General features: G+C 38.0%; 1 protein-coding gene across 1 annotated transcript in view; it reads right to left on the bottom strand.

Moving 5' to 3' along the window:
* Positions 1-1145: 1145 nt before the first annotated feature.
* LOC135206049 (uncharacterized) overlaps positions 1146-14904 on the bottom strand; it is a 505005-nt gene continuing 491246 nt past the window's right edge. Inside the window, 8 exon segments of the mRNA XM_064237240.1 lie at positions 1146-3640; positions 3832-4230; positions 7798-7908; positions 8698-8817; positions 9371-9623; positions 10741-10911; positions 11332-11945; positions 11948-12005. Of these exon segments, the coding sequence (XP_064093310.1) occupies positions 3456-3640; positions 3832-4230; positions 7798-7908; positions 8698-8817; positions 9371-9623; positions 10741-10911; positions 11332-11945; positions 11948-11993 (1899 nt within the window). The 5' untranslated portion in view covers positions 11994-12005 and the 3' untranslated portion in view covers positions 1146-3455.

Here is a 14904-nt window from a genome sequence, read left to right on the forward strand (position 1 = left end):
TTAAAATCCTTGGATAACTACCACATTCTACAACCATAATGAAAACCAACCTCTATGATGATTATATAATTCACCTTAAAGTAGTTTTGGTATTTCCAACTTGAAGATGACTCGTCAGTCCATGACTTATTTAATCCAAAGGTTTTTAGGGGCTCTATTGACTCTTGCTAGAGTAGTTACTTTTAAGATTTAGTAAACTGTTGTTTATATTCTTAATGCAAACAAAATTTTTAAGTATCTGGTTCTAGATACATCTTTTTCAAGAGGCCCCTTTTTCCCTTCCTGTGTATTGATGGCAGATTACTTATCAAGTTGAAGGCATAAGGAGACCATGCTGCCTTGCATATCACCACTTCAAACTTAGTTTTTACTTAAAAAGTCTTGTTTAGTATACCAACAGTAGTAGCATAAAAGACAATTGTAAGGCACTGATTTGTAAATAAGAAGCATTAAAAAATTTTCAATAATTACAGTCTGTAGATATAATTTAATATTCATATATCGGCTTGGTATGAAGTTGTGGTATATAGGACAAAAAAAAAAAAATATATATATATATATATTATATATATATATATATATATATATATATATATATATATACATATCAATTCAAGCTACAAATGTCCTTTAATATCTAATTCACTTTACCTCCCAAATGATATATTTTCATATGTACGAAGGGGAATTTTTAAGTTGATAACAATTTTCGTCCCCCCATGGGATCGAACCACCGTCCAGGTGGCCGGGACGGAATCAGGACAGCAGTGACGCATCCAATCGGCAAACAGAGCGCAAAGTTCATATGATTATGACCTACAAATCACCTCGATCTGGATGCTTTCGTATTAGAATCGATGAAACCCCTCTACCATGTTGGCAATTCGAGCCGTTTGACAGAACGTAGGCCTTTGTATGATATATATATATATATTATCTATATATATATATATATATCATATTTATATATATAATATATTGTATATTTTGGTACCCTCTATTGCAGTCAGAAATAGTTTTGTCATTCTCAAAGGAACTTATAGTATTGTAATTGTTTCGTAAATCCTACACTATAACCTTTCTGTTTTCACTTTCCAGTCTAGTATTGTATGGTCACAGTATATCTGGGTAGCTTAAATTACTGCTAAATTTTTTGTTAAATTTATTTTGCTTTGTGTATACAATCAACTACTGTACATATGAAACAACAGTTAGAGGAAGCTTTCAAGATAAACACTCAATAGCAAATCATCAAAGATTCTTAACATACTAATTCCTAAGCCTTTACAGTCACTCGAGACACTATTACTCATACAGGTAACTGCCATCACATATTTCAATCACCATCTTTATTATAAAGAAACACTTTATATTCTAAAACTCCACTTCAACCGAAGTTTTATATATATATACTGTATATATAAAATTAAATAAATCCTTTACATTGTGGATTTTAGCATAATTTCTAACAGCCATCTCGACACACTTAACAAAACTCTTGCAGTGAAACATGCTAAAAATTAACTGTTCTTTATTCATTCAATAAAGTAAAGCACATGGAAAAGATATGACCATTTTGACTAAATTTGTAAATATTATTCACACATATAAATCTCAATACAGTCTGTAGGGATGATGAACATACTAGTATAATTTTCATCATGTAACCACTTTTTTTTTTTTTGTCATGTTCACAAATTCTGCTTAACTATATAAAGTGTAAGTTTTCATTAATTCAATAATTTTACCATAATCTACCAGTCGTTACGAACAAACAGCAGATATTCAGACATTTCATACTTGTTTTTTAAAGATGTCAAATTACCTTACACTAATTACATTCTTTTAAGTTCAACTTGTTTAGCAAAGACATTAATTGAAGGCTATAAATATAGAAAAAACATCAGTAGAAACAGTATGTACATAATTACACATTTTAAAACTTTTTTGCAGTCCACTGAATCAAGAAAAAACAACTACTCCTTAACATTTTATTTTACAATTGGTGTTCATTTTACAATTATGGCAGTATATTAGACTTTTAAGAATATTATGGAGGGCCATGCTTTCAATCACAAAATCCTGAATGTAAAGGTACTGTATATAGTGTAGTCACACATACACTGTACTGTTTTCAGCATTAATATTACATCAATGCATCTAGTTGCCAATGTACCCCTACAGTGAACTTTTCATTTATCCTATGCTAAACCAAAAAGCATACTTTAGGACCACGAACTTCTCATTGACAAGAACTAAAGGGTCTAATTTGAGGTATTCAACATCAAATCCTAAAAGGGTGCATAAATCTATTTTCAATACATGAATAGGTACTAGCAAATATGTACTGAGAAGGTTCAACCTATTTTTTACTTCTTTCAAGAAATAAAGACTTTTCATTCCTTTACAGAATTTGCCAAACTAAAACTTGTTGAAACATACAAGAGCAAAGTGGCAACAGGACTGGGTTGGAGCAGATTGCAGAAGTGCAGGTGCATCCATGATTGAGTGGGAATTTCTCTAACTTTGAAATCCTTTCTAAATTTTGCTTTGTTGGTTACAAACATAACTCCTTTCTTTTGATAAACTAAATTACAACTTGTGCTTCCACATACATATAATAAATATATATACATCATAATACATTCAAGAAAAGATTCCAGAAATAATTTCATAAATGCATCTGAAACCCCTGCATATGACTAGTAATTTTTTTCTGATTTTCTGTAAACATGCACATACAAAGACAAGATAACCACTTGGGTTACATACATACCAGTAAAGGTAAAAATTATACATTACTGTATATATACTAAGAATATGCATTATACAAAACTCTGCTAGGAGATAATTTACTGCATAAAAAAATACAAAATGTACATACAAAGCTTATTAATATACATACTTACAAAGAATACAACTGGCTTTAAATCAGACTGCCGATTAATCTTAAGTACATGAGCACAATAATGCTAGATGTGCAGATTTATACTTCCATTTGAATTACTGTACATGAATCAGTCACATTAGTAGTAGGTAATATATATATATTGTCCTGTACTTGAGAAAAAATATTTAAAGCCAGTTAAAAAGTTTCATGAAATTATGCATTTTGAAGGAATTACAAAGAAGTAATTCAAACAAATACAAAATTTCTGTCAAATTATCTTTGAATTCACATAAAGTCAAAACAACAAATGCACGATTCACTAGGCCCGCTATTACTGCATTCAGATTGGCACTTGTAGAAAAAAAAAAACTTCCCATGTAATGCGGACAAACTATAAGGAATTTTCCTGTGGTATTGTATATTATTAAAAAAAAAAATTAAATGTTATACTTGGGTTTCAGTGGTGAAACAAATACTCCCGTTAATCCTTACTGAAACTGTTAAACCATTTCAGAGCACGACCAGTCATTTCTCATAACTTCAAGATGTAAATAACAAGCTTATTTTAATGATTATACAACCCTGAGTGTCTGAAAAAACCCAAGTTGGAGCGTGACCTTGGACCCAAAGTACGCTCTGGTGTTAGAGAAGTGGAATGTGCACGTGGACGGGACGAGCTCTCTTCTGGGCAAGGACTGGTATCTACTTCACTCACCATTAAAGGTACATCATTAGTTGATCTCCTGTCACCTGAAATCATATTTCAGCTATAGATAAGAGAACCATAACAATATAATTAAATGTAATAAACAGTAGAGAAAATTAATATTTGTACATTTCTAACCAATTATTAAGTACTTCAACAAAATATCAGATTCTCGTATCCTTAAGGAAGTAGACAATCTTTGTTCAGTTTCCAGAACAACAAATATTGCACTAACCTTCGCTCTTAGACGGAGAAGTCCTTGATGATGGTAGAGGACGAGTATCCTCGTGAGATAACAAAGAGGGAATAGCTTCCACACTTTCCATTAGGTCGAGTAGTGGATTACGTGGTTCTAAGCATAGCGATGCCCGGGTCCTGGCCAAATCACGAGGTTCCACACAAATAGAATGACGATTCTTTTTTCTTCCAATATCCTGTACTTGGTCACGCGATTCCAAACACACAGAATGCCTCATTTTAGCTGTTGTGGGCATTTCACGAGTTCCCTCATACAGAGACAGCCTAGATCTGGGAGCATCACCAACAACGGGACGTAAAGGTGAAGAAGGGCGTGGCCAAGCACAAGACCCACGTAAAGATGGTGATGATGCAAGAGATGACGAGCCTCCTGAACCTAAAACGAGTAAAAGTGGTGTTTAAAATAATGTGCTAAAAATCTTTTGTTATATGGTGTATATTAAACCTTTTCAACTCATAAGCAGTCATATAATAACCAGTACGAAGCCAAAATTTTATAAACTTGCCAATGGAGGTTGAGAAAAAATCTACATTTCCCATATATGAAATAATTCTGTATATTTTTGTGAAATTATTTGATACCACCATTCCAGACTACTTCAAGCACATACTTTTGCAGTAATTTTAACTATGATCTTATTTTTCACTTTTGCTGTGTGACAATAACCTGAGATAGAATTCCCCAACAAATAGTTAGGTTTGTAGTAATTTTAACTCTGATCTTATTTTTCACTTTTGCTGTGTGACAATAACCTGAGAGATAGAATTCCCCCCAAAATAGTTATTAAGTCTTGTGTAATACCTCTCCCCCCCCATGTGAAATTGTATCTTCATGCAATTTTACATCTGCAAAAATGCTAATGAGAATTAAATCATTTACAGCTCATCATTTTGTCCTATTGGAGGCTTAAAGTTGGAAGTTGGTTAGTGGAACCAGGTAAGCCTTCTCTGGTGTGAGGTAACAACTATGAAAGTCATTTGTGTCTTGTTTGGCCAATGAGACTTCCATTTGTGGATGCCGGGATGATGATGATTCTATGAGGGAACAATCACTCTTCAACAAACCATTGGCTACCGTAAACCTTATACGTGATGCTATTTTACCGAAGTGGAACTGGATAGCTACACATCATGTGATTAGAAAGAAAAGAAGGATGTCTGGTGCTGCCAAACACACCTGTCCTAAATGGCTGTGATACTGAAAAGTTGCTCCAGAAGGGGTAATGCCCCTTCTTAATGAACCCCCATCCAGGGTATGGAGACTATAACTCGTATGCAATTTTGACGACTTCCTGAAGTTCCTTGGTGACAGCTATGCCATCAACACTGGGCTTTGGAAGTGGCCAATCCTCTGTCAAAGCCAGACACCAACAGCACAGCCCATCCAACGACGACAACACAGCAGCAGCAACCATCTTCCTGCCACCCTTCAATACTCACAACCCAGAGGCCTCTGTCAGACCAGAGATCATCTTCAGGTCCTAGATGATCTCCACCTCTCGCAAAGCCGATGCGGTCCTCTAGTTCCTGCCAGACAATGTCTTTGAACAAATCATAAAATGGCTCACCAACCAAAAGACTACCATCACCTACAAAGCGCAGCAAGTTACAATCATTGCCCAGAGAATACTTTGGACCTTATGAGAGAGGTCCTACTCCCAAATTAACCCACCAAACGGCCACAGGCATCCCCAATGCATCAACCATGGACCTTGACGAGTTCCTGAAGATGGCTGATGTTGTCCACCTGGCCCACAAGTCAACTGAGCCTATACAACCACCCAAAGCAGCAGCTGCAACTGCCACAGCCACAGACCGACGCAGAGATGGACAGCGATGTAGAGGGCCCCGCCACCCCCATACACAGCTACTGGAGCTTCAGGTGGAAAAACAAACCCAAGTACAAGCCCAAACCACTGGAGGTTTGGGAACGAAGCCCGAATATGCAAAAATGGCTGCTGCATGCTCATTTCAGACATTTGGCCCCAGAAAAACTTGCCCACCATAGAATGTGCATGAATATACCAAAAAGCCTCAAGGCACCTAGGCATGTACCCTCCACATGGTACCAAAACTTGACAACACTGCCGAACATCGTCGACATAATAAACTAGATGGAGGGTGACAATATTCATGAAGATCGACCTGCTGAAGGGATACTTCCAAGTCCTGGTTGCAAAGGAGGATATAGAAAAAATGGCCATTATCGACACCCTTCAGCACGTACACCTTCGACTACAGCTGCTTCTGCCTTTGGAACTCAGGTGCGACCTTCCAACCTAACCTACTGCACCGCGTATGTCGACGACATATTTATATTCACCCCCAACATCAAACAGCATGAGAGAAAATGGACTTCTAGTCTGAAAGGACAAATGTGAATGGGCAAAAAAGTTAGTGGAATCCAAGCAATCAACTTCCCAAAGCAGTCCAAGAATTAATGGGAACGATTAACTATTGCCACTGTTTCATACTTAACCTTGCTGAAATAATAGCTTTGATATATATAATTGCTTGAATAGAAAACTTAAAAAACTGTGTTGGCATGAAAAACAAAATATAAAGAAGCCTTCATGCTAGCCAAAATAGCAATTGCCTCTGCTGCCTCACTCCTCTTTCCTTTACCCCGTGTAAAGTCTCTTGCCCTAATGATGGGCATAGGTAGCACAGCGATGGGCAGTGCTCAAACAAGACAAATGATGGTCGTCGCCCATTGGCATTCTTTAGCAAGAAGCACATTCAACCGAGAGTTAGTGGCAGTCCACAGAGCCATCCGCCACTTCCAACACATGACAGGAGTACTGTGAGGTTCCACTTGGTTGCCGGAACCCTCTAGGCATCCTCGCTTCAAAACAAAAATCTGCATGATCCACCGAGTACTCTTAAGAAACACCTATCCAGCGGTCTTTTACGCCTTTTTCAGAAGCTACTTTATGACATTGTTAAAACTGTAATTACTAATGGATGTCAGACATTGCAAGCTTTCCAACCATATGTATTGTGTTCTATTTTGTATAGAGAACTGTTGACCATTTTCCATTTGAGAAAACATGCCTGGCTGTATATAGATATCTCTATTTCTCCCGAATAATGTCAAATGCTACTTTTAAGCTCGCATGAGTTCTTGACCTGCCAGGGATTTTGTGTCAATAAATCACAATTCACCTTGACTCTGCCTCTTACTCGCCACCTCGTTGTAGCATAATAGTCACTGCAACTCACAGCAACATGAGTGGAGGAACACCTATTTCAGTCAAAAGGCCTGTAAGATTCCTAACCCCTTTCAGGACTTCTGGGGGAAGAAGACTGCTGGGGACCTTGTCTGGCTTTAGAGGGCTGGCCTCTTCCAGACCCCAATATTGATGGCTGCCAGAGCCCTTTACATTTCCCATTAGAGACCTTAAAGGGCAATGAGCACTGGAGGTGAGTAAAAGAATTACCAATGACTACCCCAACTCAGTAAGACAGGGCCACTCTCATGCAAAACCTGTCAGGAAAATTGGCTGTGGACACTACTGCACCTTCTAGCAAACTGGAGTGAGATGAAAAAATTTTGAGCACTTGGGAATTGTCAGCCTTTCACACATTAAAATTCCATAGTATACCACTATTTACAAGATGGCACGGAAATAGAAAAAATGATGATTCTTATCAGTCTACTTGGTGAAAACTAATTACATTTAAAATTAATGTCCCAGAGGATTGTTGCTCTCGAAAGATTTTGATATTTATTTGTTTAAGCTAGCCACATTACTAAACTGAAATGGTGTACTAACCCATTGGTTTACTAACACGATGGAATTCTTTTATTCTACTCAAAACCTTTCGCCCAAGAAATCATCCCTAAGTGCAGTCATTATAAAAAAAACCTTTTAACCAAATCATCCTTGACTGTATTATAAAATATTGTGTGATACTGACTTCCTGTGTTGTCCATCATTACCTGAGGTGTTTGAAGCAGAAGTTGAGGTACTGAACTTATTAGATGAAGTCACAGATGAAGGTGGTGTGGCCACATCAGTGTCACATGATCCTAAGTCCACATCTGCCAATACTGTAAATAAAATTTCTTATAAAAATGTTATCCATATGAGATAATAACAATAATGTAGAACTGCACTATATCTGCAGTACTTATATCTCAATACTGATTGCAGTTTGGAAGTTTTTGTACATCAAAAGCAATTCTGTCTTTTATATGCAAGCAATATAATCTCATAAATACTAAAATGTACAAGAAAGTAAAATTAAAATAAGAAAACTAAAACATTTCTACAAAATAAGAAAGTTGCATAAAGTTTCTTTCTCATTTAGAAACAAGGTTCCTTCAGCTAATAATTGGATGCTGCAGAAGAATGATTGTATAACCAAGTCAAGGCTTGTAAGGATTAAGCTATAAGACAAAGTAAGAAAGACTGAAAAACCACTCCCACAGTTAAGAGAATAGAGAAAACATAAATTTTTGTGAAGAAAAAAAAAAATTTACAATAAAAAAGGAATACAGTTTAGAAGGTTAGCAGATTATCATAGCTGTATATTCATGGAAGAAATTTAAATGCACATAATGTTAGGAGTTTTATACTTATTGCACTGCATTTTAAGGTTATTTATTTTTGTCATCTAGGGCAATTAATGTAAGTGGAAACTTTTTATTAATTGGAGCATGATGTTACTTTTAAACTACACTGTACTTGGAAAGAGCAACAAAATAAAAGTGAATTAGGGTTGCTGAAATAAAGTGCTATAAAACTACAAAAACTAATCTAAACTACATTTACTTGAAGTCTTAACATTATTTACTGCTACAATGCTATTGAATCTCACTGGAAAAAAAAAGGCTTACAGGAGAATCTATGGTGACGTGTGACAACCCGAGAACTTCCACCAGGGGAGTCGTCACAAACCGATTCAAAAAGCCTTGTAATTTCAGGTGTAGATCCACTTAAACTGTATTGCAACCCTCCTGTTGAGTAACAAGGTTAATTAGGCACTATGCTAATAAAACTTAAAGTACCTTTCAGTCAAAATACACTAGTTCGCACAGTAAACCACAGACATTTATTAAATTAATTAATATATTTTATTATATCATATTCCTTTCATCCAAGTTACTGTGAATTCATAGCACATGTGTAATCTCTACCCTGTCCAAATTTCTAAATTGTGACTTTGACAGCGAACAGTCATCATTTTCAACGAAAAGTCAATCAATCATCAATGGGTGAAATACTGAGCAAATCAACAATCTTATGTGATCTGGTTTCATTTTCCTAGCTTCACTTTTTTACTCTGGCTCCGGTATGGGACAGTACCTAATTGAAAATGGAGCAAATGACAAGAATAGAACATACAGAAAATATGTACAGCTTTTAACATGCATATTCACAGTATAGATGTTACCCTAACCAAGAATGCAACAGGCATAAAGATCAGAAAATGTAACTTCCTTTTGACTGGAAACCCTTATATTCCATAGCCCAATAGAGAAAGAGGTAAGATAAAGTTATATCTCTTACCTGATTTTGCCGGAGGGGTTGTATCTAGATTGTTGTTGGTGGTATGATTGAGGTGCGTTGTGGAAGTACCACGACGAAGGGCGTTGCGTCGCAGGCGGGAAGAGTTGGTGGCTTCCAGGAGAAGCCTGTACCACTGATCTAAACCTGACTTTGCTCTTAATAGCACTCTGCCCTCTCTTGGCAGAGAGAGAGCCAATGCTGGACCGCCCCGCCGATCTTGCCATTCAACTGTCTCTACACTGGCCAGGTTTACCTGCAAGGCATAAATTCCTCAATATTCCCATAGTAAGGTTAAGACCACTATAAACGTAAAAAATATATAAATTGAAAAAGAGTTAAGTATAAAAAACAACCAAATGCCAAAACTATATATTGTATTGATGCTGTAAAAAATAGAAAAAAAAATTCCTCTCAATGTGAAATAGTACATTGTTTAAATATTTTTATTTAGCTTTTAATTTTTTACGCTGGCTAGAAAAGGTCTAAAAGGGTCTGCTCTAAATGAGCGGATTTTATATCATATAATATTGCAGCTCCTTGAAATCAGATAAACTGAAAATGTTAAGATTTTGGCAAAATTTGTTTAAAGGATTTGTTTCTGAAACTTTTTATATGTTGTTTGACAACTGGACAAATGTATCACAAACATCACTTTGGATGTAAGTATTGTTTTAAGTTCACTGCATTTAATGATGGGGTTATGTGGATCTGCTCCTGTGATCAATGTGGCAAGTCCAAATGAATATTCTTTTACTGGAAAAGAACCTCCCATCACAAAATTATTTGCATCACAAAAAAATAATAAATTGAACCTGGTTCTCGTTTGCAGTCTCAAACAGACATAATTTGCCCATTACAGCCTCCATAACTACCTGATTCTACTAACTCTTGCATTTATATTACGAACAAAAATTTTCATATCTTTCTGGTATTTATCAATAGCATTCTGCAGTTCTATATAAAATTCATCTTTTATATCTTCAGAGACATCATTCAATGGTGCATAACACATTATGATACTGTATGAGTACTCATATTTCACTATTTTGATTTAAATTTTGCCAACAGTAATCTACTGCTCACCGTGACTTGTCTGGGTGGGGTGTTCATACCAAGCCAACTACTTCTCTACCAATTCCACATGTTTCTAAATAAATATTACATATTACCCCCATCCAATCTTTCTTTTCCAATTCATCTGCACAGGCTCTACTTTTCCATTACGATTCTTGGATAGTTGAAGCCAATTCTAAACTGTGCCTACCCATTTATGAGGCAGAATTACACATTATACAAATATAATTCCTTAATTTCATGAAATTACTTTCAAATAATTCTACTAACCACACCACTAGAAAACTACAACTTACCTTGAATATGAAGGAACCCATCTCTGAATACTTGGTTGACCCTCTACGAAAACAAGCCAGGTAATCTCTCGTCAGGACGAAATATCGTTCTTTCCATCTCGAGAACAGACGATCCCTCGCCTGCAGGAGAACGCCCTTGCGCAACGCTGGTACCGAAACGACTCCATCCTCCTGTAAATAAAAAAGATTCTACGGAATTCTACCTCTGAACGAACGAAAGAACATCCTGATCAAACTAAACGGGCTAATAAAACACACGCAATCCATCTAATGAATAACAAGGTGTAAAAATATGTCTACACATATCAATACGATTACCAAAAAATTATATTCAGGATTATTTGTCACATCAACAGTATTTAACAGTGAATATTCTTCTTTTCTATACTACAGTACATATCAATAACTATCCTAGTACAAGTTTCCTTAAATGACCTAACAATTCTTAATTTTTTTAACTGACCTACAGGTTTGAAATGATTTTTTTTCTTGTATGAAGATCACCTTAATGTTTGCAAATTAACTGATACTCTCAATCCTACTTTTGAGAAAAACTAGAGGGATAACTATTCAATGAAGGCGTGGCGTTACCTGATCAATTTCGGGCGTGGATGGGCGAAGCGAATGCTGAGAGAGGGAGGAGATGGACCTGATGAGCACGTGGGGCGGCGTGTAACTCAGCTGATTGTCCAGGTCGGAAGAGGCGCTTTTGGTGGGCGTGGCGGTCTTGCTCCCTCCTCCCCCGCTGCTGCTGCTGGTGGTGCTCCTGTTGGTGTGAGTGGCGGACGTGGTCCTGATGGGCGTCACTGGCCCCCGGCTGGGAGTGCCGTTCATGTTGCGGGGCGTAGAGCTGCCGTTCACGACGCCCCCGCTCCTCGAAGGCGTGTAATGGCTGCTGGGTCGGTTGAGGGAAGTGCCGTTCGTATTGGCGCTGCCGCGACCCGGAGTGGTGGAGACGCCGTTGGTCGTGGCTCGCGTTGGGGTAGACGTCCCGTTGGCGGTCCTTCCTGAGGAGGATGACGACGGGGGAGACGTCGTCCCATTTGTGCCGGTGTTTCTGCTGCTGGGGGTTGAGGTGGGCCGGCCTCCTCCTCCCCCTCCTCCTCCTCCTCCACCTCCTCCACCCATCTTCGACACCCCGCCTCCGGACTTGGAGGCAGTGCCGGTGCTGCTGGTGGATTTTCCGTCGCTGCCACCACCCCTCCTCCACCGCCACCCCCGCCTCCGCCTCCGCCCGAATTCTCCACTAACATCCTCTAGTCAGCCTGGAAGAGAAAGAAAGGGAAATGGTTCAGAAAATCTCTTCAATCTAGGAATTCTATAAATAGTAGTGCAAAGTATTAGGTTCGTTTTCACAATAAAATAAAACTACATTAGTAGGTTATAAATGAAAAAAAAAGGCCTCGAACAACTTATTATATTTAGAACTGCACAATTTTACGGTGGAAAACAAAATCATAATAAAAAATCCCTAGTGTTATTTCCATTTGCGTAATGGCAGCCAAAGACGCATACCGGACACCGACAAGCAACATATTAAGTCGCATAAGAATGTGACTACAGTCACAAAAGCAAACATACGACTGTGAAATGGTCGATGCACACGTAGTGAGAACACCGCCCAATTCTCCTCAATGGGCCGACTCATATAAGCCAAAAGATCTACCGATTCAAAAAGGTATACGACTGAGAATAGCATAGAAGCTTTCATTGGCTTCCTCTCCTGGAAATGCTGTCAGAATCGATATCATTATAGGTTTTCTTTTTCAATGAAAGGAACATTACTCCCTATTTTACGCGAGATAACTATTTTCCATCTCCCTGGTCTACCACAGGCAAGAAACACTAGAACCACTTTACCAGAACAACGGAACAATTTGCCAGACGCAAGTAACAATCGACTGCACACACAAGGAACAAGACGAAGCGATACCGAAGGCTTAAACGAACCATGAAATTACATCAAAGGTAAAAAAGGTGGGCGAAAGAGGGAAGGCTCGCCCTGCACGCAAATCCGTCCGTGAGTACACGAAAAGTACCCAAACAATTCGGAAAGAGCAAAAGGTGTTCAAGATTCTCCCCCGAAAGAGGAACAGGTGGTGGGGCGGGTTTTGGCTCTGGAGGAAGAAACCAACATTGGAGGGGCCACTGACCCAGGCTTGCTGCACGATATGCATGCATGTGGGCGCGCGCGCACGAACGCACGCACGCCGCCTTTGTCTTTTTCAGTTCCCCCATTACAACACCCAACATACTCGGAGCCTTTTATTATGCACTCTAAATTAAAAAAAATATATTTATAGACGTTTCCTCATTCATAAATTGTATTACTAGCCGTAAACCAAACAGTAAGAAATCCAGTACAACACACACACACACACACACACACACACACACACACAAGTTTTGCCCCCCCCCCCCACCCCCTCTCAAAGAAATCCTACGTAACAGATAACAAGTTGCATCTAGTTTAAAGAAATGAATTAAACGAATCGTAAATGTATAAATAAAACAAACTTCTCGAATGTAGTAATACTCCTACGTCCCAAATTGTTAATTCGATATATACTGAAATTGTTCATAAATATGGAATGCATAGGGTGCGCGTACACTCAGGAAACCGATTCTGCGATGAATAATGTCACCAAATAACACACAGCACGGTCGCCAAAATGGGAAATCAATTGAAGACAGTTATCAATCGTACGTTCTATGAATGTCTGAAGCACGGTAACAACGATTCTCATGGTTTATGGTTAAGAAAAGTTAAGAGGGAAGGACGAAGTGGTCAGAAGAACCAAGAGAGAGAGAGAGAGAGAGAGAGAGAGAGAATTAGGGGTTCGAAGGGAATAAAATCTATACCGGTCGTAAGGTGGGGAGCGGTTTAGGCGGCGCGAGTCTGTCGGAGTCACGAACTCTTCCCTTAATAATCCGACAGGAGACATTTTTTTTTTTTTTTTTTTTTTTTTTTTTTAAAGATCAGAGGGTAAATTTAGCTTCACACTCAACGACCCCACGATAGAACTCTACAAAATCTGGATGGATGCCATGAAGAATGGAGACTTTTCCCATCCACAGATATGTTCGAACTGAATGCAGAGGGCACAGGAAGTTCGATTTTGATCTACATGACCATTAATAGTCGACGACGTTAAGGAACATGACATTTTCATTTGTTCTTTCCTGTCAACGTTACGGTTCCATCTGCAACTTACTATGTAAGTAATTATATATTCAAGCATTTCATTAAAAGCCATAACACTTAATCTCCACCGTTGTTGTAGAGGACTTGACCTGGCCTTATGTCAGCATGGGCCCTTGCTCCTTCAAGAGCAGCCCGTAGAAACTGCTCCGTTATTCCGAAGTTTCTCTCTTATACAAACATCTCAATAAGAACGTTCTTGAAAAATAAACAATCCAATAAATGAACATAGTAAGTGGTTACTGGCAATAGCGACTGGTCTTCCCTCTCGTCCTTTCCACAAGTACACTTCTTTTAGTGTATCTTTTCAGATATATATAATGTACTGATACCATCACATTCAAGATTTTGCTTAGGAACCCAATCAAGTGCTTCTTAACATGCAAACTCACAGCGGCCACGGGGTAAGACGAGAGAAGAAAGCCACTCATCTCCTGATAATTATTCAGCGGAACTTCTGACATGGCAAGAAAGAATAAGTTTTCCGATTAAAATTCATATATCATTAGCATCGTAAGAGTCGACTGGACTGCCAGCAACGACAAATGTTATTTTGAGAGAAAGCACGAGTCTTGCAAAGTTATTTTAACTCTTATGACTGAATCTGTTACAAAGGGTGGGTCGGTGGTGAGGGTGGGGGGTAGGGGTTTTAATGGCTTTGAAAATGACAAATTGCCTATGCAATGGGGTCTAACTAAGACAGAAATAAAGCTTTTTTTGTGCAAATGGGGTTGATGCCTATCAAAACCGTTAATGAGCTATATCAAATTTTAAAAACTTATAAAGAAAGCTTCTGACTTCACTTTGAAAGGAATAACGTATTGATTAAGATTGTATAAAAGGCTAGGCAAAACTCAAGTTCGTAATAAGAAAAAACGCTTACATATATAAAATGCATTTTAATTTTCAAGTGCGTGGAAATAATATCATACTTATAACTTCTTCTAACCAGATAAGAAGTG

Source organism: Macrobrachium nipponense, chromosome 29 (genome assembly GCF_015104395.2).
Source record: "Macrobrachium nipponense isolate FS-2020 chromosome 29, ASM1510439v2, whole genome shotgun sequence".
Classification (NCBI taxonomy): Eukaryota; Metazoa; Arthropoda; class Malacostraca; order Decapoda; family Palaemonidae; genus Macrobrachium; species Macrobrachium nipponense.